The sequence below is a fragment of the Parasteatoda tepidariorum genome, chromosome 8 (assembly GCF_043381705.1).
Source record: "Parasteatoda tepidariorum isolate YZ-2023 chromosome 8, CAS_Ptep_4.0, whole genome shotgun sequence".
Classification (NCBI taxonomy): Eukaryota; Metazoa; Arthropoda; class Arachnida; order Araneae; family Theridiidae; genus Parasteatoda; species Parasteatoda tepidariorum.
The window spans coordinates 77,184,328-77,209,230 of NC_092211.1; the positions used below are offsets into that span (position 1 = coordinate 77,184,328).

General features: G+C 25.3%; 2 protein-coding genes across 4 annotated transcripts in view; one reads left to right on the forward strand and one right to left on the reverse strand.

Moving 5' to 3' along the window:
• LOC107438213 (formin-binding protein 1 homolog) overlaps positions 1–1,298 on the reverse strand; it is a 46,115-nt gene extending 44,817 nt beyond the window's left edge. For both annotated transcript variants that reach the window (XM_016050441.3, XM_016050440.3), the window contains exon 1: positions 855–1,298. In XM_016050441.3, the coding sequence (XP_015905927.1) occupies positions 855–878 (24 nt within the window). In that variant the 5' untranslated portion in view covers positions 879–1,298. The remainder of the gene's footprint in view (positions 1–854) is intronic.
• A 247-nt stretch (positions 1,299–1,545) lies between these two features.
• LOC107438214 (mitochondrial potassium channel ATP-binding subunit) overlaps positions 1,546–24,903 on the forward strand; it is a 29,033-nt gene continuing 5,675 nt past the window's right edge. Inside the window, exons 1-15 of one of the 2 annotated variants that reach the window (XM_016050442.3) lie at positions 1,546–1,704; positions 2,750–2,835; positions 3,671–3,986; positions 7,744–7,914; positions 7,990–8,135; positions 9,862–9,937; positions 10,019–10,159; positions 10,946–11,031; positions 11,124–11,221; positions 13,224–13,329; positions 16,728–16,800; positions 16,880–16,999; positions 18,858–18,930; positions 19,322–19,455; positions 23,253–23,324. In XM_016050442.3, coding sequence (XP_015905928.1) covers positions 2,756–2,835; positions 3,671–3,986; positions 7,744–7,914; positions 7,990–8,135; positions 9,862–9,937; positions 10,019–10,159; positions 10,946–11,031; positions 11,124–11,221; positions 13,224–13,329; positions 16,728–16,800; positions 16,880–16,999; positions 18,858–18,930; positions 19,322–19,455; positions 23,253–23,324 — 1,692 coding nt within the window. In that variant the 5' untranslated portion in view covers positions 1,546–1,704; positions 2,750–2,755. The remainder of the gene's footprint in view (positions 1,705–2,749; positions 2,836–3,670; positions 3,987–7,743; positions 7,915–7,989; positions 8,136–9,861; positions 9,938–10,018; positions 10,160–10,945; positions 11,032–11,123; positions 11,222–13,223; positions 13,330–16,727; positions 16,801–16,879; positions 17,000–18,857; positions 18,931–19,321; positions 19,456–23,252; positions 23,325–24,903) is intronic. The other variant, XM_043038651.2, reaches the window with a different exon arrangement.

Consider the following 24,903-nt stretch of genomic DNA (forward strand, 5'->3'; position numbering starts at 1 on the left):
AAATCTAAATAAATTGGGTAAGAAATAATCCTTCTTTCTTTAACCTGCCCACTCAAAATTATTTGTTAAACAGCATATTTCAATCATAAAAACTTTAAAAACAAAGAAATTTAAAAAACTTACATTACATAAAAATAATAATTTTGAACAAAATGTTAATAAATCATCTAAAATTAGAAATCTTGAATCTGAATTATAAGGATAAAGCACCCATTCAAATCTCATTATTAATTTTTAAAAAAAATTACTGTAAAATTTATTGAATCTTAAATTGTAAGATCTTAACATTTAAACAAAAGTCATACTCGAAGCATTAGTTTAAAATGTTTCTCTGCCATGAATTAACACAAAAATGCAAAGTGTCATGTTACTATTAAGGCTATTTTTCTTGTAAGCATGAACTCTTAAAACTGCATGCCACATTTAATTTTTAATTATAATTACTTTTCAAAACTGAGTTATAATAAAAAATCCCAAAACTGTAATATTAATACAGAATTTTGAAAAAATTAGATAAAAATTCCTGAATCTAACAATATTTTGCATTAATAAATTTTGTAATGCTAATGGTAAATCTTGCAAAATGTATGTATAAATTATCTTAAACACTTTAAAAATGATAATTAAAAAATAAATGAATAACAATAAAATCAAATTAAATTTGCATATGAATTCAGATATAAAGTAATAGGAATATATTTAAGTGGGGTGCTATTTAATGTAATATTTCTGTTTCATTTTAAAGCTGGAAAATATTTATTAAATAATAAATAACTGACATAAAATAATCTTTTTATTTATTTATAGAAAAATGGTCTAATATTCCTTTCCAAATAATGATTAAAGTAACTTACCCATAGTTCGGTTCCCCAACTCATGTTTCTTGTGGGTATCCAGAGATTAAAAAAATCGTAGATTCGTCCGACTTTATAAATTAGAAATATACCAGCAAAATATTTGCCACTTCATTTTCTGTAAAAGCCATTTAATATAATTTTTATTCACATTTACAATTCATGGACAGGAACTAGTTTTGCAGAACACATGAAAATGTAATAATCCTTTTCGATTCCTTGTAATTTATTAGCACAGTCCAAAATCATGTTAACTTGGAAACAAAATCAACAAATAAAAACAGCTTTATTTATAGAGACTCTATGGCAGTAAATATTAGTCAATCAAGCCCAGTAAACATTCACTTATAACAACAATCATTTAGAGGAAAAATAACCTCTTTCGGTAAATCGTCTGAGACCAATCGATTTCATTTCAGTTTCGTAAACACAATTTGGTCTGATAAAATGTAGTATTATTTTTGTCCGTAAGAGTGCGGGGCGTGCTTGAAACTATTGCGAATTAAATTATTGTTTTATTTAATGTCAAATGGCCAATTATATTCCGTAAATAATTGAAATCTGAGAAAAATATATTCTTTCTTTCCTCTGTAGATATTTGATAGAGAAAAATTAATATTTTCATATTTGTTTGTAACCGCTAAATAAAAAAGTTTTAATAATTGGAAGTGTCTGCTAATTACATCTAACCGTAACTGAAACTTCTTGTTATTTGTTTTCCTTTCGAATTCAACAAATTTTAAGAATGTCCTTAATGCTCTTAAAAATTAAATTTTAGCGATTTTCAAATAATAACTTGTAAATTCTGGCAAGCTCGAATAATACACGTTTTAATTAGGAATCAAAATAAGTAATTTTGGGTTTAATTTTCATTTGCAGTTTTTTTAATTTCTATATTTTCTTTTAATTTCAAGTTTTCATTGAAAACTATTTGTAATACAACATGTTGTCATATAAAATATTGTTTTATTTTTAAAAAATATTGAAACATGCACTCAAATTCAAAATATAATTTTTATTTATCATTTTTCTAGAATATAAAGTTTCATTCTAAAACATTTAAGAAAAAATTTTTGTTCAACTATTTTTTTTTTCAATTTATTTTTTGAAATTATTTACTTTTCCCACTTCTATTATCGCATATTTTGAAGGGTGGTAATGTACTTTTGAAGAAGCTAAATGGGAGATTAAGATAATAGTTACATGCTTGAAGATAAAAGTTAAAAATTTCTGCACTTATCTTAGGAAACAGTTATGATATGCAATTACTCAAATATATCCATAACATTATATTGTATACTTGTTATTCAGCAGCTAAAAATGTAGCAAATTTTAATCAGGAAAAATAAACATTTGGTAAATAGAGGTTAGTGTTCAACTGTAACTACTTGACTGTCCTGGATAGTTCGTAATAGAATTTGCCTTATTAATTGTATTTTATTTTGAAACATTAGCCTGTTCTTAACTCTTTATTGATTATATCTAGTGTCTTTATTGAAGTTTATAAAAAGATCCTAGTATGGTGTACAAAGGGGAGATTTCCGTATCGTGATCTGTGGCAGAATAATCTTCAAGCTTTGGCAACTTCCAGGCAGAGGCCCAGTGAGAACCTAAAAAAAAAAACATTACTGAAAGGGACCAACTCAAAAGGTATAACTCGTTGCCAACCTCCGGGCAAGCTTCTACATGTTATGTTAAAAAAATGTGCAAGTTTAAAATCTATTTGGCACCTTGGCGATTGTAGTTGGTGGGACAAATCACGATACAGAAATATCCCCTGTACAAAATGCTTTTTAGCATCTTGTTATAAAATTTTTTCATTATTTATGAAAATTAATCTTTAATCTAATCCTTCCTCTTTATATATATATATATATTTTTGTTGTCTAATATAGATAAATATGGGATTAATATTGCTGAGTAGATTCAACATATTGAAGTTTTGTTATTCTGGAAATTTTAAACATACCATGCAATTCAAGTTAGTATCTGAAATATATTCAAATGTATTAAATATTGTTGTATATTTATAAATTAATATGATACAAAAAATGATTATTAAATTAATTTTGTCTGTAGTTGTTTATGAAGTTTCATTTATAATTATTATATTAATATGTATTGCGATATGGAAGGTTTAGCGAACTTTACAGGATAATGATATGTTGTAAAAGAGAAGTGTGAGTCAGTCATAGAGATATTTGACTTAAAATAAATTTTCTTAAATCCTAAAAAAGTATTAATAATGTAACAAAATATGAAATAACTTTAATTCTAATTGTAAATAAAAAAATATAAATATAGTTTGTAATTAATGTTTAATTTTATTTTTGTATGTTAAATAATTTAAAGTTAATTAATTTTGTTTGTTAATTATTAATTGTAAGAAATTAATTTCTTGATAAGCTATAATTTTAGTAATTGTTGTAATATGAATTCAAGCATTATTTTTGTTTACATAATTATAATTAATTTCTAAATTTATTATCATAAGATCAAACATTTATTTTCCCTCTTTGAACCAATTAGATCTTACTTTTACTAATCAGAGTCAAGCAAATATTTCTGACTCCAACTCCTGTTAAATTATGTCTGACTCCACATCCCTAATTTTTAACTCAGTTACCTTTGAATTAGAATAATAAATATTTATTTTGCTATACTTTTTATTATTAAAACAATGAAGGATGATTCATAAAGTAAATGCAGATTTACTGATTAAAGTTCCAAGAAAATACTGATTTTGATTAATTCTATTTTTTCTCACTTTTCTAGCTTGAATTATTTATTTATTGATTTATTATTTTTTTATATAGATATGCTGCTCCATGCAATATGAAAAGAAGTGAACATTCTTTTTCTGCAAAACTTATCAAATTTTCAAAAAAATATCTTTTTACTCACTCTTCTACAAAGAAACGAATGTCAATGCAATCTAAGTTATTTGGAAGCCTTTTATGTGCTGGTTTAATAACACCTCTTAAATTTTCTGTGGTTTTTTGTGCTAGTCCACATTCAAGATTAGTCAACTTGAATAGTTTAGAAAATTTACATCAAGAAGCCAAGTTTGATTGGAAGAAGTTTTATACAATTATCAAAAGTGAAGTTTGGTATATTTTATGTGCTGTTGTGGTAAGATTATTTTTTAATATGCTCTTTTATTGAATTTAGATGGTTAAATCAAATTTAGTTAATAAGTTATTTTCAGTTATGGATTAAAGTAGCTCACTAATTCAATCTTCTAGAAATCTCCCGAATTGCATGAGTCTGTAAAATTTATTTACATGAATTTTTTTACTTTTTATTTTATTAAAAAGGTTTATATCAAATAAGTGAAGAGATTTTTAAAAAATAATTTTCAGTAAATGAAAGGAGGATGAATAAATGAAGGAATAGCAAATTGCACTTAGTTTTTAAAAAAAACTTTGATTCCCCCCCCCCCTATCCATACCCAATCCCAATATACCAGAAGTTTTATGATTCTTTGAAGATCAAGTATTTGATACTGTAAAAACACTTTTACAAACAACAGCTTTGTGAATATATTACATTGAATTGATACATTTTATACAATTTTGAGGAATATTGATAAAAACAATTGTATTGACTGACCCTGAGTGTACAGTGTGCCAAAAAAAGACCACCCTAAATAACTTTCGCTCTAATGATTGTATTTTGTACGACTTCTTAAAAATCTGATTTCTCAGGAACTTTTCAATTGATTTTGCTCAAACTTAATATTTTGCCAAGTAAAATGACATACTTTAAAATGACATAAAAAATTGTATACCTTACAATTAAAATTTTTTCGATATCTATTTTATAAAATAATAAATATTTTGAAAATTTTTTTTCTCCATGAAATTATATTTGGAGAAACGAATTATATAATTGTGTGCTAAAATTTTTCAATTCGCTTAAAAATTTCTTGAGATATGGCAAAATACGCAAAAACTAAATTTATCATTAAGGGGTCCAAACTTTAAATCTCTCTCCTGACCAAACCATTGGGACAATATTTCCCCGGTTGCGTCTACCTCCTATATTTTAGATGTAAAAAATCCAAATCCGTCGAAAAACGGTATGTTTATTCAGAGAAAGTACATTTTTGTGTCTGATTTTTTAACTTAAAATATTGTCTGCACTTATTAATTAGCATATTTGAGGTCACTCGCTCGAACCATTACGAATGAGTCCTAAAACGTGAAGATACAATCATTAAATCAAAAGTTATTCAAAGTGGTCCGGTTTTTTTTGGCACACTGCACATCTTTTATCCACTTACTCATTTAAATAACCGAATAAGAAATTCAATATTCTAAATTCGCTTGACTATTATAATGACATGTTTTAATTTGTTAGTTTTGAAAAAAAAAAGCAATAAAAAACTCTTTATTCTGTTTAATTTTTTAAATCTACTTACTCTGCTTTATTTTTTTATTCTGCTTTTCATAATAGTTATTTTTTGGGTTTACTTGTTTTTAATGTATGAATGCATACAAATTCTAATAACTGTTACAAATAATGTTTTTGACACTTTAATAACTACTTTTATTATTACTTGATTAAAAAACTTCATAGGCTTAAAATATACTGATCAGAAATAAAAATTAACAAGTTTCAAGCACTCAAAAATAGGTGCCCATTTTCAAGATTTGCCAGATGTGGATGAGAAGGAACAAAGGTGATTTAAAATGTAAAACTTAATATTACCTACAAAAATTGAACGTAATTTAAGTGAAACGTAAAGTTGCTTCACTGACAACTAAGCATTTTATATTTCAAATCACTTTCGTTTCTCCACATTCAAATCTGGCAAGTCTTGAAAATAGGTGCCTATTTTCGAGCACTTGAAATTATGTCGACAGTTATTCCCAATCTGTATATTTTTGAAGCGAATGAAGTTTTTTAATCGAGTATTTTACTGCTTCAGTTTATTAGAATTATTTATTTAATACTTTTATTATTACTGTTCTGATTTTAATTTACATTACTTAAAAATAATGACAATATCAGAATTTTTGTACATTGCAAATTATCTCATAATGCAGCGACATAATAGGATTTTTATGTAATTCTTTCCCCACATGATCCCACGCCAATGTTCTTGAGAGGAGATACATTTTTTGACAACAATTTTAATTGTTTTAAAAGATAAACTTAAAAGTTTCAAGATTTTGAACTTTATTTTGAATGATTTTTTTTACCACATTTAAAAATGTACGCTATATCAACATTTGACTTATTTTATTCAAACTTTGAATACGTACTGTAATATTATAAATATATTATTATTTTATATTATCATTTCAGTTCTCTTTGCTTTCTAAAAATAATATATTTTGAGTCACAACTAACTTCTTTACTATTCAGCATTTAAGCTATGATCAATATTAATTTGATAAGTTTTTTTTTGCTACTTTGTCACTGTATTTTGTAAATGATATTTCTACAATTAGGGTGACCTGGGGTAATTTCTGATCAAAAAATGCAAACATCTATTTTGTGAAAAAACTATTCAAGATAGAATTTTAATATTTACTGGAAGTTTGAGGCTATATGAGATGAGCTCTATGCTACCCTCGTTTGTTTGAAAATCTAATTAGAATTTAAAAGATTTTAAATTTTTAGTGATCAGGAATTACCCCTTCTCTTGATAATTTCTGGGGTAATTCCTGATCACTTCTGGGATAATTACTGATCAGCAGTTTTTATAGTTAAGGGGCTGTTTAAAAATAATTATACAATGGTAATTAACAAATAAGACATCGAGATCAAATAAATAAACCAAAAAGATATGTTTAAGCAGCTAATAAAACAATTTATTTAAAAGCAGGAATAAAGATTAACACTTTAAATTTTCCAAAAATCTTTGCATCGTGCCATACATTTTAGGCAAGCATCCAACTCATTCTCATGTTCTGCCGGAATATAAGAAAGAGTTTCCATATGGGTTACTTTTGCTGGATTTTTTAACTTCATTATGTGAGAATAAAGTTAAGCAAAGTATGTCAACAACTCTGGTAGCAGCTCTCACAGTGAAATTTTCATCTTCAATCATTACAGGAAATTCACTCATTTTGCTTTCTAGAAGCTTAGTATCCTTTTTAGGCTTAAAATTTCTCACCATATTTATATTAGGCTAATTTATAAACTTAAAAACTATTCTAACAATATCGACACATAAAATTAAGATAGAAGCAAGGTTAATCAAACCAGAAATGGTGCAAATCGGAACACGTTTGTCTTGTGTACAGTTAAAAACAAATTTTGTGATTACAGTTAGAATATATTTTATAGTTGTTCCACTTATTAAATATGAACTGCTATTTAAGAAAAGACAATGAGCTATTTATAAGCTATTTTTTATACTATTTATGAGAAGAAATGACAATGATCAGGAATTACCCCAGTGATCAATAATTATTCCATCTGTAGGGGACAGCATTTGATATAGTTTCCTATAATCAATTATAATGTTTACAGTAGATGTGAAACAATTAAGCAAAAGCTTACACTATTTTTATATCATAGAAAAAGAAAGTAACTCAAAATATTTATTATCAAGAGAAGGCTTTGCAGAAATGTGCACATTTTGAAACCCATCTTTGAAATGGAAAATACAGGAAGCAGTTTAAAATATACTTATTTTGTTAGATTAAACAAAAAACTATTATTAAGTAAATGTAGTTATACTTTAGCAAAGTGTACAAGCATTCTTGTCCATGTCTCACATTAGAAAAAATTTTTTTTTTTTGAATAAAACTTAGGTGATCATTATTTACAGAGTGATCGTGAATTACCCCGGGTCACCCTATGATTTTTAATTTTCCAAAATTAAAATATCTATAATAATTAATCAATTTTATATGTATATTTTTTTTCTCAGAGTGCTCTTGTAGTTGCTCTATTGAATATCCGTATTCCAATTGCATTGGGTGATATGGTAAATGTTATCTCTTCTTTCTTAAACGATGAGTACTTTCAAAGAGATACAGCAACTTTCTTGAGTGAGTTACGAGAACCAGCTATACGACTAGTTTATATGTATTTAATTCAGGTAACTTTTTTTATATATTGAAATTTTCCGTAATTGAAATTTTATTAACATTTTTATAAGTTGTATTAATTTCAGAGTCTCTTTACTTTTGGCTATATTTCTATACTTTCTGTTTCTGGTGAAAGAGTGGCCCGTAATATGAGGCGTGAACTGTTTTCTTCTGTGATTGAGCAAGACATTGCATTTTTTGATGCTCATAAAACTGGGGAAATTTCTAGCAGGTCTGTTATAAGTATCAATATATTTTTTTTGTTGAATTATTTATAATAGTTTTGATTATGTGTTGTAATTCACAAATTTCTAAAATTATTTAAAAATATTTAATATTCATAATATGAATTTATGTTAAATCAATATGTTTAGGTTTAGTTAGTTGAAAAATATGTCAATATTTAGTATTTTTTTTATGAAAGTTACTCCTATAACATAAATAAACTTATTTTTCTTGTGAGTATTGTAGAATTCAAATATTTTTTTAACCATCATTTTTCTCTTTTTGTTTTGAAAATAATCACCACTTTCGTAATTAAAGATTCAAACTATGACAGTAAATCTTGATATCTCTAACATGATTAAAGAGATAGAACTTTCAAATTATAAATTACTAGAGTTATTTAAAATTATGACTGGTAGAATAATGAACAAAAGTATTTTTAATGTCTTTTAAACTTTATCACAGAAAAAGACATTAAAAATACTATCTGTCATAGACATTAAAAAATGATTATATAAAGACATTAAAAAATGTCTTTTAAAAATAAGTAATCCATTTTTTAAAAATAATAAATACTATGTCCAAAAAAGTATTTAATGAAATGTTCCATTGTTATCTCTGATTATTTGTATCTAAGGAGAAGAGCATATTTTATAAATGATAATAATATAAAATAATAATAATGCAAATATAACTTTAAATATGTTCTTAGACATATTTGGCTGCCTTTTAGCATATTTCTGTAAAGTATCCTCAGAAGGTATATTTCTTTGTTTGTGATATTTATTTATAATTTACTGATTCCTTCTTTATTCTTTTCTTCTGATAAAATACAAGATGCTTTAGTTTCACTGCTAAATTACTTATTGTGCACTGTTATGGGATCATCGTTGACAATAAAATCATTGAATACCATATTATCGAGCTGACTGAGTTCAATTTATTCTGCCATGCAATTAAAAAAACAATGCAAGTTTCTTATGTCAGATTTCGAGAAAAGCAGCTTGACAACTATTTTCTCTCGATTGCTTATACTGGCTAATGCTCAGAATACCGATACAAAACATTGATTTTTGAAGAATTTTGTTTTTGCAATGTGTAGCAAAATATGTACATCATACAAAAATGGCACATATATATATATATACACACAACTCTCAATTTTGAACTTTTTGTCCATTACTTTGGTTTTCTATTGCACAACAGTATTGTTATCCTGTCATTTTCTTCATTATTTTTTGCAGAAGTTCAATAGTCATTACATCTTCAATTTCAAGTTAATGCAAGTTTTTCTCATCTTATATATTTGAATAGCTTTTCTGTTTTATTTAAGTTCTTTTTTCTTCCTGATGTTAGTTTTTTTTTTGTTTAAGAAATTTTTTGTATCACATTTGGGTATATTGTATTTTTCAACTGTTTTGAAAGAAAAAAAATATTGTAAAATTATATCTAAATCTCCTTAAAATGATTAAGTGTGCTGTTATGCAGCTGCATGTGAAATCATGACACGGTTTTGCTATTCTGCTAAAATTTTGAATGATAACAGAAATATTCACACTAGACCTCTTTCCTCCATGCATTTTTTATTTTACTAGATGATTTTAATAAATAAAAATTAAAAAAAAATAACATTACGATAGTAAATGGAAATTATTATGATAGTAAATTAAAATTTTGCAAATTATAATGTAATTTCAGTTAATTATAATGTAATTTTTATTAATTTTGCTTAGATTAACTAATGATGTTCAAGAGTTCAAAAGTTGTTACAAACTTTGTATATCTCAAGGTTTAAGAAGCATTGCTCAAGTGTGTATATATTTCTAAAACTTTTGCAAAAGTGATAATGTTTCTTAGAGTTTTACATCAAAATATAAAATTGTGTTTTAGACAACTGGTTGCATTGTCTCATTGTATTTAATATCACCAAAAATGACAGCTTTAATGGTTGGTGTTGTACCTGTCATTGTTGTGGCTGGTACTTTTATTGGAAGAATATTGAGAAAAATGTCAAAACAGGCTCAATCTCAGGTATGATTAAATTTCTTAAATTTTTATTTTTAACTTCATTTTCATCAAAAATCAATATCATTAATCATCAATGAAGTCCTTTATCCGGACGTCATAATGTTTTACATCTTTATTTTTTTAAAGTTTGTTAAAATTTTAAGGTTAGAAAAGTTTGTTATTGCCAACTTGTTATTACAAATCATAAATACTTGGGTTGTTATTCATTTTTATTTATATATTTTTATTCAGTGTTGACCTACAAGTGCATGAAACTGATGTAATAAAATATTTAAAATTGCACAAACAAGCATATTATACATTTTTTATGTAGTTTATTAATAGCTGACATATATATTTTTTAAGCAATCTTGTGCATTTTTTTACTCAATATGCCTTATTTTAAATTTGATCTTATTAAGTAGAAGTCTATGAAACTTAAAAGTATTTTTCTAATGTATGTCACATAGAAACAAGTCAAATTCACTTTTTAATTAGAATTTATATTATTTAGCAATAATTTTTAATCAAACAGATTGTTTTAGGTCAATCACATGACTTTTTCATTTGTTTTTTCACTTACTAGCTAACTGAGTTTACTAAATTTATTTGACATACTAAACTGTTAGTGCTGAACGACATCTATAATAATGATGCATAAGACTTTGATTGTTTATGAATGAAATTTATAATTCATCATTTTATTAATTTTCTGTGAAAATCATCTTAAAATATTTTAACCCGTTTTCATTTTGCAATAATTTTGTGAACATAATTTTTTCAATGTTATTGCTTATTGTTCTTTTATAGATTGCACAAGCATCAGCTGTTGCAGATGAAGCTATTGGTAACATTAAAACAGTTCGTGCATTTGCCATGGAAGAAGCAGAAAAAGAGTATGCATCTTTCTGTACAGTATCTATACTTCAATAATATTAAGTATAGCATTTCATTTAATTATTTAAGTTGACAATTATGTTTTTCTTAGGCTTTACTCTAACCAAGTCGATGAAGTTAGAAAATTAAACAGCACATTAGGAGTAGGCATTGGTCTATTTCAAGGACTTGCTAATCTTGCTCTAAATGGTTTGATATTTTCTTTTTGTTTATGCTGAAACTTTTTTAAATGTTTCATTTTTATGCTACTTGTGATAAGAATATGCTACTTTCTTTCAAATTTGCTAAAAGAAATATAGCAAATGCCTTGTTTATTTCATAATTTCAACTTAGAATTTGCAGAATATGAAAAGTTTTGGTTGATTACACAGTTTCATGCACTTCAGAATAAGTTTTATTAAGCTTCATCTTATTATTTGTGTTTTTTTTTTGTGATCAAGCTTGTTAAAATGCAATAGTTCTGCAAATGTTGTACTTATTTTATAATTGTAACTCAGTGTACAAAATATGAATAATGACAAAGGGCACCTTTCAGAATAATGATATTATGTTTCATAATATCATTATTTATTTATTGTGATTAAATTTCTCAAAATGCTATAATATTCTGCAGTTATATTATATATTTGCAATTTATAGTTTCAAAAATAGGAAATATTTTGATTGGTTTAAAGCAATGTTGATACATTCTAGAGTTATTCTTTTGTAAAAACCTGGAAAATAAACTATTTTATCTTTTTTTTTATATTATCAAAACTACTAAATCTGACTTTGTTATTAATAACTTGATTTCTTAAAATCAACAATTTCTCTTGATGAGCTTACCATTTCAAAGCTTAGCAAAAAAATAAATTATTGTGTTTTCTTTATTAAATTAAGAAGCAACCATTCAGAATACTTTTTAAATGCTTAAAAATTTTATGCCAGTATTTAAAAATAGTTTCATATCTGTAATCAAAAAATAGTTTTTCTTTCCTTGAGTATCCATGTATAGTGTCACTAAAATTAAATTTTAAAATTTTAATTTTAAAGTTATTACTTTTATGTTCAATCAAATTAGTAATACAGACACTGTATTGTTTTTTTTTTCTTTTCTAAAAAGAAGTAAATTAAAATCGAACTAAACATTCTAATAATGATCTGAATTGAAGTGATTGTAGTGAAGTGAATTGAATTTTTTTGCCTTTTATTTAGTGGAAAAGTAGAGAATATGGTTAGAAAATTTTGTATGATTTTATTCTAGCAGTTAAAGTTTTAATGTTATAAATTTAATTTTCTTGTAGATTTAACTAAAGTTTAACTTTCTGAAACTCAATTAGCTGACAATGTCTTTAAAAAAGGAAATTAAATTTTAACTTACCAGTTTATTTGGTGTTTTCAGAGTGGATACTATTTTTAAAAAACTAAAAATATTAAAAATAATATCAATATATAGTAATTGTCCTATTATATGTACAAATTAAAATGTGACATATTTATATTGTTTAAAATATAAGTTATAGAATATTTTATTTTAATTTGCTATAATGCTTACTTTTCTTTTTTACTTTTTGAGCAAAATCAGAATGGTGTTGCTAAACTAATGTGTTTGTACATTACATAATTCAACAATTACTAAATTTCATGTGGCATTTGTAAGTTTAGAGTAACCTGAAATTTTCTTCTTTGCATAGCATATAATTTTAGATCCCCAAAAATTTATTTCTGGTTCTTAAGATCTTCAATAAATACAAAAAATAATATAGATCTCATGATTATAACTAAATTTCCTACATTAATAAATATAGTGCAAAGGAAATACTGCAGGACAACCTGATGCACATAAAAGTTTTGACAAAATACTGCATTGTAATATTTTCCTTAGCGTGCTTGTTCAATTGAAATTTCATTATAGTTTCAAGTGGCTGATAAACTGAAAATTGATATTTTGTCAGCGGAAAATCACATTTTACTTTATTCAGATTAGTTTTGGTTTATATAAAGAACTTGAAAGTTTAAGCAAATATGCAAAAAAATATTCACGATTGGAACTAATGGATTCTATTATTATTTTGAAATAAATATATTTGTATATAAAGTTGTGACTTTTAAAAATTATTTTATATTCTAAATGAATTTTTATAAATTAATAACCAGAATCTATAAGAAGTGATTAAAATACTTTGATTTTCTTTGCATTTTTATTTATTAGGTATTGTGTTGGGTGTTTTATGCGTGGGAGGATCTTTGATGTGCTCTGCTGAAATGACTCCTGGAAGCATGATGGCCTTTCTTGTTGCCACGCAAACTATACAAAAGTATTATAATGTTTTGATTTTTGACATTACATAATAAAATTGCTATTGTCTTGTGTAAATTGCATTAAAATCTGAATTATCTGATATTTACAGAATATGTTCTTCGCTAAATGAAGCTAATTTAAAAACCTTTTGTCTGAAAAACCCACAATTAAAAGAAATAAAAGACATTTGTTTCTCTACTTTTGTTTTGTAATTACCATGCATTTATCATAGTTGAATTGAACTTTTTTTTTTTTTTTTTTAAATCCATGTATAGCAAAATATTTCCCTCAATTTGATACATTGTTTATAATTTTTTGAGCAATTCTGAGCTTCACTTTTATTTGTCTTTTTATTATGACTATCATTCTGTGCTTCTATAATAATATTTTGAGTAAAACTCCACTAAGAGTAAGAATATGTTAGTCATTAATATGCACACTACTTCAGTAATCATGTCAGCAATTTCACACTCAAGATGAATAGAAAGGTTAGGAAGGATTTCACACAAACGCTAACCTTGAAAATTCAGTGGAAAAAAGAAATCTTTTGATTTTCATCATAACTAAGTTAAGAGAAAATTCTTTTAAGAACTATGTAAATCTTTTTTTTTTGTTTTTTTGTTTTTGTTTAGCATGCATAATAAATTTTTCTACTATAGCAGGTTGATTCCTATTTATTGCAACTAACCTAATCAAATGGAAAACTTACTTGTAAGTATTATTGAAAGTTCACTTCAATATTTTCTAGTCAAAAAATAAACTAGCTTAAAAAATACCAGATACAGAGCCCTCACTCAGCATTCTCCATCTCGCTAAATGTGATAAAATAATTCATTTTTAACAAATTGTGTTTTGGCAAAAGTATTGGCAAATGATTTTCTATACTATATATATATATTTATATGTGTGTGTATCCCCTTTGATCTTGAAAATTGTATCTAAATGAATTTTACTGAACAAATCTTGTATTTTTTATTTGATTACAATGATTTCCCTCAGATATATTGCATAACTAATTAGAGTTATATTAAGTCCAGATAATGTAAGCAACAAGAGATATTATGTAAGCATCAGGAAGAAAAAAAATGAAGTAAAATGTACAATATAGATTAATATGTTCGTTTGCAGTTTCACATGCGGAAAAATTTGTGTCAATTAATCAGATTAAGTGGTAACTAGATGCATATTATCATTCAACTATTTTTTCAAAAATTATGTGTTCTCGAGACAATATCATATTGTTTAGTTTATTAAAGTAAACTTATTGTAAAATTTAAAAATTAAGGCGGTTACTAATAAAAGAAAATGTAACTTTATCTTTACATAGTACCACTTTTCAATAATCGATTTGTAGTATAACCATCTGCACACAGTTGGCAATAAACTTGTTAAACCCCTGCTGAAATTTTGTTAAAAAAATCTCTGCAAGTAGTAAAATATAAAGCAGAATAAAACAATTTGATTCAAATAACTTATCTTCTACCGTGATCCTGTTTTTTCTAAACGATTACAATTGCGACAGTAAAAAGTTAGTGAGACAGTTTGAACGTTTTATTTGAAATGAAAGATATTCATTTAATGAATATATTTCAGAATGAAACGTTTTATTTGAAATGAAATATATTCATTTAAAAGACAGTCGGAATGTATGAAGACATCAAATGTTGCTTCAGGTTTATCTTTATATTACTGCTCTAGTCTAAGAAGCTATCAAAAATCAACCCAAACCTATTCTTATATCTTTTCCTCATAGATAATAAAACATCTACATTTTGGATCCTCTCCCCCATTTATTGCTCATTTACTCCTCCTCAACTCTAAAATGACTCTTCATTTGAATTTGCATTTTAAAAATAGTTCAATTTATAGTTAATTTGTATTTTAACTTAAAGTTTTCAATGGGGAAAAAATTGTTAAAGTTTGCTTTTGGCTAAGAGTTTTTAAATTTGACTAACACTTTTGATATTTGCATAATTTCCTGGATAATTTACTTTAATAAATATTCTTAGTGCGGGTCTTAGAGATAGTGTTATTTACTTAGCAATAATATGATAAAATGTTATGATATTTAGTATTAATTTCATTACTGAGTATTAATTAAACTATCACTTTTTAAGTTCTTCAATGAAACATCAAATTTCTCTTATTTGCTGTGAAGTTGGATGATTGAGATTTAAAATTGAACTTATGATATTTAAATTGGATCTTAAATTATTACTGACTATTAAGTTATGAAGTTTACTGAAGTTATACTATAGTAAGACTTGCTATTGATATACAATTGGTTTGCCGGTTGTGACTGTCTTGCAGAATAAAAAAAGTTTATCTTCTGAAGAGATAAAGTCACAACCCTGTTCTTCTCATCAATGATGTTGATATTTGCATATTTTTTTAAATGCCTCAAACAGATTGATATGGATTGTGCTTAATCCATTCTCCAACAGCTTTGATCCCATTTGCTGTCTTAACTATTATTTTATTCCATCTGTAATATGAATTGAACAAACACCAGTGCTTCTGATTCTTTTTAGAGTATGACAGACAAATTTTTGGTTCATGCTCTCTTTTTTTCCTCTCTTGAAAATTTCGAAGGTCTGTGCTTTTTCGTATAAAGATTTTGAATATGTTTCCAAGCAGCATCCATTTTGATTGTCAAATGTAGATTGCATGTAGTCACAGGAAAGTTCATACTTTAATGTGAACTTAAGAGAATTTTCATGTAAAGAATCGGTGAGTATAATTCATAAGCAATGCAAAAATTAGGGACACCTACTCTATATTAGATCCTTATTCTTATAAATTCAATTCTTCAATTGCTGCAATCAGACATACTCATTATTACCATTAACTTTTTGCATAAAAATGTCCCATAGCAACAAGAAAACTCGAAACATCTAGATAATGACTTCAAAATTATGTGTATATTTAAAGACATTCTGTTAAACAAAGAATGATTGAATTGATATGAATTCTTTTATGTTTATTAAAACAATGCGTTTTTGATAAAATAACTATGCAAGATAGTTGCAGTTATTTTTTATTTTTTAATTATGCATGCATTTAGATTTCTTCTAATTGATTGCAAAAAAAAAGTTAGTATCTATCGGTTTATATATGTTATGTATAATTTAATATGATACTGAAAATTTCTTTGTCTGATACATGGTTAGTTTATTCATTATTAAAATTTTGATAAGGAATTTATTTTTCTGTTTGTAAAGAATGCACTTAATTCTAAGAATCCTAATTAGGAATTTTTTTTTTCAAATTCAATTTTCTCATTTCTCCTCAAAACTTCATTTTTATGTGAAAGTCATGAAAAAGTGTTTAAGTATTTTTTGTTATTTGTTACTAACTTATTTGTTTATGAATTTCGTTTTTAGTTACATATGTTAGTTTTATTTTTTATTACAGATCCCTTGCTCATCTGTCCTTATTATTTGGGCAGTTCATTCGTGGTTTAGCTGCAGGTGCAAGAATTTTTCAAGTAACCAAGTTTTACCTGACATTTATTTAGGTGTGAAAGTATTCAGAAACTAAATACTATTTTTATTTCTATTTTAAAGTACATGAATTTATCTCCAGAGATACCTTTGAAAGGAGGGAAAATAATTGAGGATACTGAGCTTTATGGAGAAGTACAATTTTGTGATGTTACTTTTAGATATCCATCAAGACCTAATCAGGTACTTTTAAAATTAAACTATTTTATTTCAAGCTCTTTGAAATATGACTATGTATTGTAATATTGTTATTTATGGTGGTTTTTAAAGTATATCATTCTTGATATTTAATATTGAACTTTTTAAAATTAATGTATTTTAGATCATACCAAATTCTCCTATTTTTTTTCTAAATTGATATTTGTTTTCCATGTATTCATTGTTTCGTGGACAATTATAAATTTAAAGCAGACAATTAAAGAAATATTCCTGATTGTTACAACTCATTGTAACATATATTACATTGCTTCAGTATTTATGTGAAAACAAGACTGAAGCGTTGTAATATATGTTACAATGAGTTGTAACATTTGTGTCTTTCTTCCAAATGGGTGGGTAAACTCATTATGACTTCATGGAAATTCATTCTACGTGCATAGCCAAAAGTTCAGTGCTTATGTAAAAACAAAATTGAGATGGAAACTAATTCTATCTGCATTGCCAAAAGTTCAGTATTTATGTGAAGACAAAATTGAAGCGTTGTAATATATGTTACAATGTGTTGTAACATTTCTCCTTTTAAGGAAAAAAATTGAAAAATATTTTTAAGTGTTCCCAGTGATTAATGCTAAATCAAATTTTTTTTCTTTAATATACAAATTTGAACACAAACATAAACACATAAAATATTACATTATAATTTATTTCTATCTCCCTTAAAATTATTTTACTCACTCTCTGTCCTTACAATATATATACAAGCAATTTTCTACTACGTAGAGCAAAATAAAAATTATGTTTTGCATGACCACACTTTATTTTAATAGCATACACTTACATGTGTGATTTTCATGCTCTAAGTGTGATTTTCATGCACTGACACTTAGCTATATACTAGCAGCTTGTTTACATCAATATTTTTTTTCTTAAAAGAATGAGAAATGTTACAATTCATAGTAACATGCATTACAGCGCTTTAATTTTGTTTTCAAATAAATAACGAACTTTTTGCCATGCAGATAGAATGAGTCTCCATGAAGACAGCATGAGTCTACCCACCCATTTGGAACAAAACTTAAGCACAGTGTCTTTCTTCCAAATGGGTGGGTAGACTCATTCTGTCTTCACGGAGACTCATTCTATGTGCGTAGCTAAAAGTTCAGTGCTTATGGGAAAACAAAATTGAGGATGGAAACTCATTCTATCTGCATGGCCAAAAGTTCAGTATTATGTGAAAACAAACTTTTATAACGCTGTAATATATGTTACAATGAGTTGTATAACTGGTCTATTATTTTCCTCCTTTACTTTGTCACATTCGTTTTTCATATTTTCTTGTAGATTCTATTCATTTTTACTAAAATATAGCATTTTTCATAAGAAATTTGTTAAAATTATCTTTCAAATAACAAAAAGTTGTAAAATAATTTTTTTTTACCAGAGAAAGTAGTTTGGTACTATTTACGCATAAACAAAAATTTAAAGTGAGATTTTTGAATTATTGTGTTATTTTTGTCTTATTGAAGTACTTATTATGTTTTAATAAATTGAAACATATCAAGATGCATTTTGGCTTACTGCATTAGTTTCATCATTAAAAAGCTAAATTTGATGTATTTCTTTCAAAAAATAAGAATATTTGATTTTTTTTAGACTTTAAAACTGAAAGGAAACTGGTTTATAAAATTCCTTGATATTTCTTTGATAAATTTAAGTAAGGAAATTGATTTGCTATCATTTTTGGTAATGAATGGTACAATGGAATTTTTTTTTATTTGTACCTGCTCATTGTATTACATTTTTTATCTAGTAATTTTACTGATGATTTACTGATTATAGTATATTGAAAGCAATAATTTTATTTTTAACATATCCATTATAGGCTGTTTTGCAACATTTTGATTTAACTTTGCCACCTAGAAAAATGGTTGCCTTATGTGGAGTTTCTGGTGGAGGTACTGATTTAAAATGTTATCATTATTATAATTATTACCATTATTATTATTTCCATTATTATTTTGATTTTGTTTATTGCACGAAAAATTTTACTGTTACAGATTTGAAATATTAACTTACTTAAATCTGAACTTACTATATGACTCTTACTTGAATTTTTTATTTTTACAATTTAAATGAATGTTTGGAACAACACAACTCTATTGAATGCATGATAACTAATTGTTTGAAATTTAGTAGCAAATGCAAATAATTTACACTGTATTTTATTTGCAATTTAAACTTTTTTATTTTAATACATCAGTAATATTTTTGTATTTAGATAATGCATTTTCTTCTTTATTTCTTTGAAACAGTAGTGAACTTTTCTGTATCTCTCCCCCCACCTAGGAAAATCAACTGTTGCTAGTTTACTTGAGAGATTTTATGATGTGGAAAATGGAGCAATTAAAATTGATGGAGTTGACATTAAATCATTGGATCCTTGTTGGCTTCGAGGGAAAGTTATAGGCTATATTGATCAGGTTGTATTATTATAATGCATAAACTGTAGGTTTTGTTTTATGTTTCATTACTATTTATGTAACAACTATAACATTAAACATTTGTTGAAGCCGCACTATTTAATTATTTCTTCCAGTATTAAATTCTGAGCCCAGGACTGTTAGGGCTGATAGTTGGATAAGCCACAAAGTATTTTATTATATTTTAGGTTGAGTGTTGGGGCTGATTTCAGTCATAAAATTATTTTGAGCACTGAGAAATCTTTATTTCATTTTTAGAATTGAATATTTGTTTATTTTTAAATTTTAGGTATAAATATTATATAAAGGAAATATGTCTTATGGACAAGGTTCGTGATTTTTTTGATTTTTTTAAAAAAAATCAAAAAAATCGGATTATTTTGATTTAAATCGGATTTTTTTGATTTAAATCAGATTTTTTTGATTTTTATTTAAATACACTATAAGAGCTTTAATTTATGATCAAAAAAACTTTATAAATGTTTAATCAAAATTAAATTAATATTAAAACTATATTATAACAATATTTTAGAAGCTCTAACTTACTAAAATAATTTTTCATTATAATGCATAGCGACCATTTTGATACAAAGGCATGATTGAAATTAAAAGACAAGATAAAATAGATAATTTAAAGAATACTACTTTAACTAATAACACAAAGTTTCAATTAGCACAGCATAATTTTAATTTAAAATTGTGATCTCTTTTTTTTCTCATGATTTATAAAATGGCAAAATAAATGCAACAGATTGTGTTTATAAATGTTGTTATTCATCAAAAAATAAATATTCAATCTATATATTTTTATGTTAAAATATTCATTTTTAATCCTTTATCAAAATACATAAGTTAAGCTAAAAAACATTTTTAAAAAAATCTATGTACTCATTGGAATTTTTTTTCACAAAAGAAAATCTGATAATTTCAAAGATACCGTAAACATATTATGAGAAGAAAAATAAAAACCAGTTAATAACCCTACTGCTTCAAATAGACTTTGATAGGGAAGAATGACACTATATCAGGAAAAAAATATCTGAACTCAGCTTTTTTTTTTCTTTCTATTTTTGGCATATTAAGGTAATTTCTTTTTAATATAACCTCAAGCTTTAGAAATATAGAAATTTCCATCAATAAACTATAATGTAGATTTGAATTTCATGCTTTTTTAATCAAAAGGTAGAATTTTAATTAACATTTGCTTTTTGAAAAAAAAGCATGTTTATTTACTTTCTACAGCTATGCAAGTCTATATTAAGACAGCATTAAATATTTACTTTAATCTGTACTTTCAATGTTAAGAATCAAAAGATTTTTAAACATGTAATTTTAAATGTGTTTAACACACTCCAAGAAAGAAAGTAATTTCGTTAACTAAAATTAATTAATGCAGCAATTTATTTAAAATAAATTTTAAAACTAAGAAAAGAAAATAATAAAAGTATCAATAATTTAAAGCACTGTTTTTTAACTTTTAAAATCAATATAATATATATATAAAAATCAGTTGATTTAAATCAATGATTTTTTTAAAAAAATCATTTGATTTTAATCATGATTTAAATCGTGATTTAAATCAAGCTGATTTAAATCAACGAACTATGGAGTTGTCATTATTTAAATTTTTTTTCATCCTGGATAGCTGTGAATGAGAATTTAATATTTATGTATGCTCTTCCTTTGAATAAAGTTGTATTCCTAACTCCAAGCAACTACTTTTACCCATGGTTTGAATCCATTGAAAAAAAATTAAATTAGCTTCAAAAAGGCACTTTTTTGTGTGATTATGCACTTTAATTAATATTTATGTGAGTTATAAAATTGTAAAAGATAAATCCAGCTTTTTTTTAAAGAAAATTTATATGAAAATAACTCTATTTTAGACTTGAAAGATAAACTCTGCTAGAAGCAGTGATAACCTAAATTTTACTGTTCAGTATTTTTACAGGAATTGAAAATAACTTCTGCTACAAAATTCATATTCATCTCGAGTGATAGGAAATCTGTGTGGCTTATCTAATTTTGAAGCTAAATGACTCATATTGTATTTTTATGAATAAGACCACATAAATTAAGCAGAAATATTTTTGAAATTATGTCTCAAAGATGCTGCAATTTTTAAAAATGTTGCAGACAGATTGTAAAAGATCTAGAAAACAGCTAAAACAGACAAAAAAAAAAATCTCAATTTGAGATTAAACTTTGTGTTTTCCTACTTGTTTCAATTGCAATTTTTTCATTATAGTAAAGATTTTATCTAAGTTATCTTACATCCATATTCAACATAAAATAATGATTGTTAAATTAAAGAGAAGTTAATCCACAAACTGAACATTCCTTCAAAATTTTTGCTGTTTCAGAAAAACTTTGGTCATAGCTGGATACAGCTCTTTTAAAGCTCTCGCTTGCTTGATTTTCTTTTATTGTAAGTTATGGAAATCTTTCTAATGCTACCTTTGAGAGCTGTGCTGGTTCAGGGCATAGAGCATTTGCCTACCAGTTAGGTAAACCAGGTTTTCATCTCAGCTGTGACTAGTTGATATTCACTCTGCTCCCTGCTCAATCCCACTACAGAGCTGACATAACATATCCTCAGTGGTTATAAAATAAATAATACACTGATTATAAAATAAAATACTGCCTTTGAACTGCTAAATCAGATTTAGTCTAGCTTAGAGCTTTCTTTTGCATATTCTTTGCATGTAGCTTATTTGAATTTTATACATGGATCACTCATTTTTTAAATATTTTTGAACACTCTGTTGTCATTAATATTTAAGTTAGCCAATTGTTTTGGATCAAAATCTCAAGTAGTTATCACGAAGTTTAATGCAGGTTGACAAAACCTGGGTCTGTGAAAAGTTATAGTAATAAGCATAAGTTTCTTAAAGGATTCTTAAAATTGAAAAAGAAAGCAAAGTTGCATGGAAAAATCCGTCAAGTAAAGTTTATTTGGTAAATGAAAAATTTTTTCAGAAAAATAAAATTATGTGGATATTTAACAATTGTAAATTATGAAGTTTTCTACATTTTTGCATAATAATATATCCTTTTTATAAATATATTATTGCTGGATTACTAATTCTTTTATTTGTAAGTTTCGTGAATTGTTATTGTGTTAAATAGTTTATTTCAAATTTGTTGTTACTACTCCTTCAAATAAAAAATTATTCTAAACTATTTGGCTAAAATAAAATATTATAGAATTAGCGACAGAATATCTTACAGATAGTCAATAACCTTTCTTCTTACAGTATTTTGTTACAATTATTGAAAATTACTTCCGTTTCAAAATTTGCCTTCACTTTTAGTAAAAGGAAAGATAGATAGCTTATCCAATTTTACAGCTTGACAATTCATATTGTGTGTTATACGTAATATGCATAAATATTGTTAGTTCATTAGTTTTTTCATTTGAAAGCAGATGCCTCATTCAAAGTTGTTATTGTCTTAAATAGTTCATTTAAAATTTGTTAAGTTACTACTCCATCAATTAAAGATTTCCTTTGGTTTACTTGAATTTATTAAAAAATGTGACTGTAGATGCTAAGTATTCAAAATTCCAGGCAGTGTAAATTGTTTAAAAAGTTGTTATTTTCTGACATTTAAACTAACCGTTTTATTGGTTATTTATTTTTATTATAGAAATTTTTTAAAATGTTATTTCTAGTGTAACTTTAATAATATGAGTTTAAATTGTTTTATATGTGACTTTAAATTTTGTACAGATTTAAAATATTTCTCTTTGTATTGTAATTATTGAATATTTTCTCAATTGTGATGTTTTATTTTAGGAGCCAGTTTTATTTGCTACTTCAATTATGGAAAATATAAGATATGGGAAACCTGATGCTACTGATGATGAGGTAAATAATCACAAAGAATAATATATTTATGTTTATAAGGTGAATAATAATAATTATGTAGAAAACTGCTTGTTTAAAGATGAATCGTTTATTTGTAAAATTTTGAGTATTAATAAATTCATATCAGGATTTTTACTCTCTCTAGTAATACATTTTTAAATTATATGTGGTTGTTTATGATTATTATTATTTACTTTTATTATTTTAATTTCTAGTTAAAATAGTATAAATTAAAGTTATTAAAATATTTAAATTTTTTTTTAATTTTTGTCTCAAAAGAAAATTTTAATGTTCATTTTTTTAAAAATTATGTAATTTTGAATAAAACAATATGGGATTTAAATTTTTTGAAAATGTTACATTTTTGAAAATTGTAATGTTTAAATTGATTGTAGTACTCACATATATTTATCTGCTGCTCCTTTTATCATGGCGAGGCTAATTTACTTTGGTAAAATAAAATTCTAATATAATTTTTGGGGCCAATTTAAAAGATGATAGAGGTTATTTAAAAAAGTTGAAACGAATCATAGGCTAAATCCCATCATGATGCCATCATAGGCATTATATACTTCCTAGCATTTAAAATTTCTTTAATTTAATGATTTTTTATCCCTGTTAAATTGAATTAACACATTTTTATTATGAATTTCATACATTTTTATAAAAAGCAAATTTTTTTTATTCTTCTCTGAACAATTAGTGTGACTGCTAACTTTTTAATTCAATACAAGTGTATAACTTATTAAATCAGTGTTACAACTAATCAAATATCAAAATCTATTTTTAATTCTTTTTATATGTTACTTTCTTCCTCTAATCACAAAAATGTGTCGACTACAGGGTTATGTTAATTTCTGAGGATCTTTTTGATGAAGTTGTAGCCAAATTATTTAAAAATGTAATATTATTAATGCAGGGTTGACTTTAGTTTTGACTGTATTCTATTGGTCCAATTCTATTGGTAACCAAATTATCTATTGGTAACTATATTATCTATTGGTAATTCGCCAAATTTTTGATCTCTTCCAATCTTCCCATGCTCGAAAGTATCCGTTAGAAACTATTCATTCTTTGGATATTTGTTTATTTGATCATTAATTATTAAAATTATTTCAACTTATTAAGATGATTTGAGTGTTTTAAGAAATTTTAAATTACATATGTACAGGAAAAAAAGTTGTACAAACTCCAGAAATATAAATTCCAAATTTGAAAATGAGAGCTTATAAAATCTTAATATTTATTAAAAGTGCTATTTATAAATAATTAATAATGATAAAGTTTTTATAAAATTTATTTAGATTTTGCCAAAATTACTTTATAATATTTTTCTGTATGATTTTGTAAGACTTGGAAATTTAACATTAATGATTGTTAGTTTAAATCTTTATCGAATGTAAACTAAGGAGGCTATTTTCAGGAATTAAGTTGGAAATTTGATTAAACTTTAAAGAGTTTTTTAATAACCTTTTGTGGCACTGCTTTCATTGATACTTAATAAGAATTGGCTGAAAGCTGCCGTACTACCAGAAAAGGTGAAGTCATTTTAAGTCATTTTACAGTTTAAAGGTTGTTT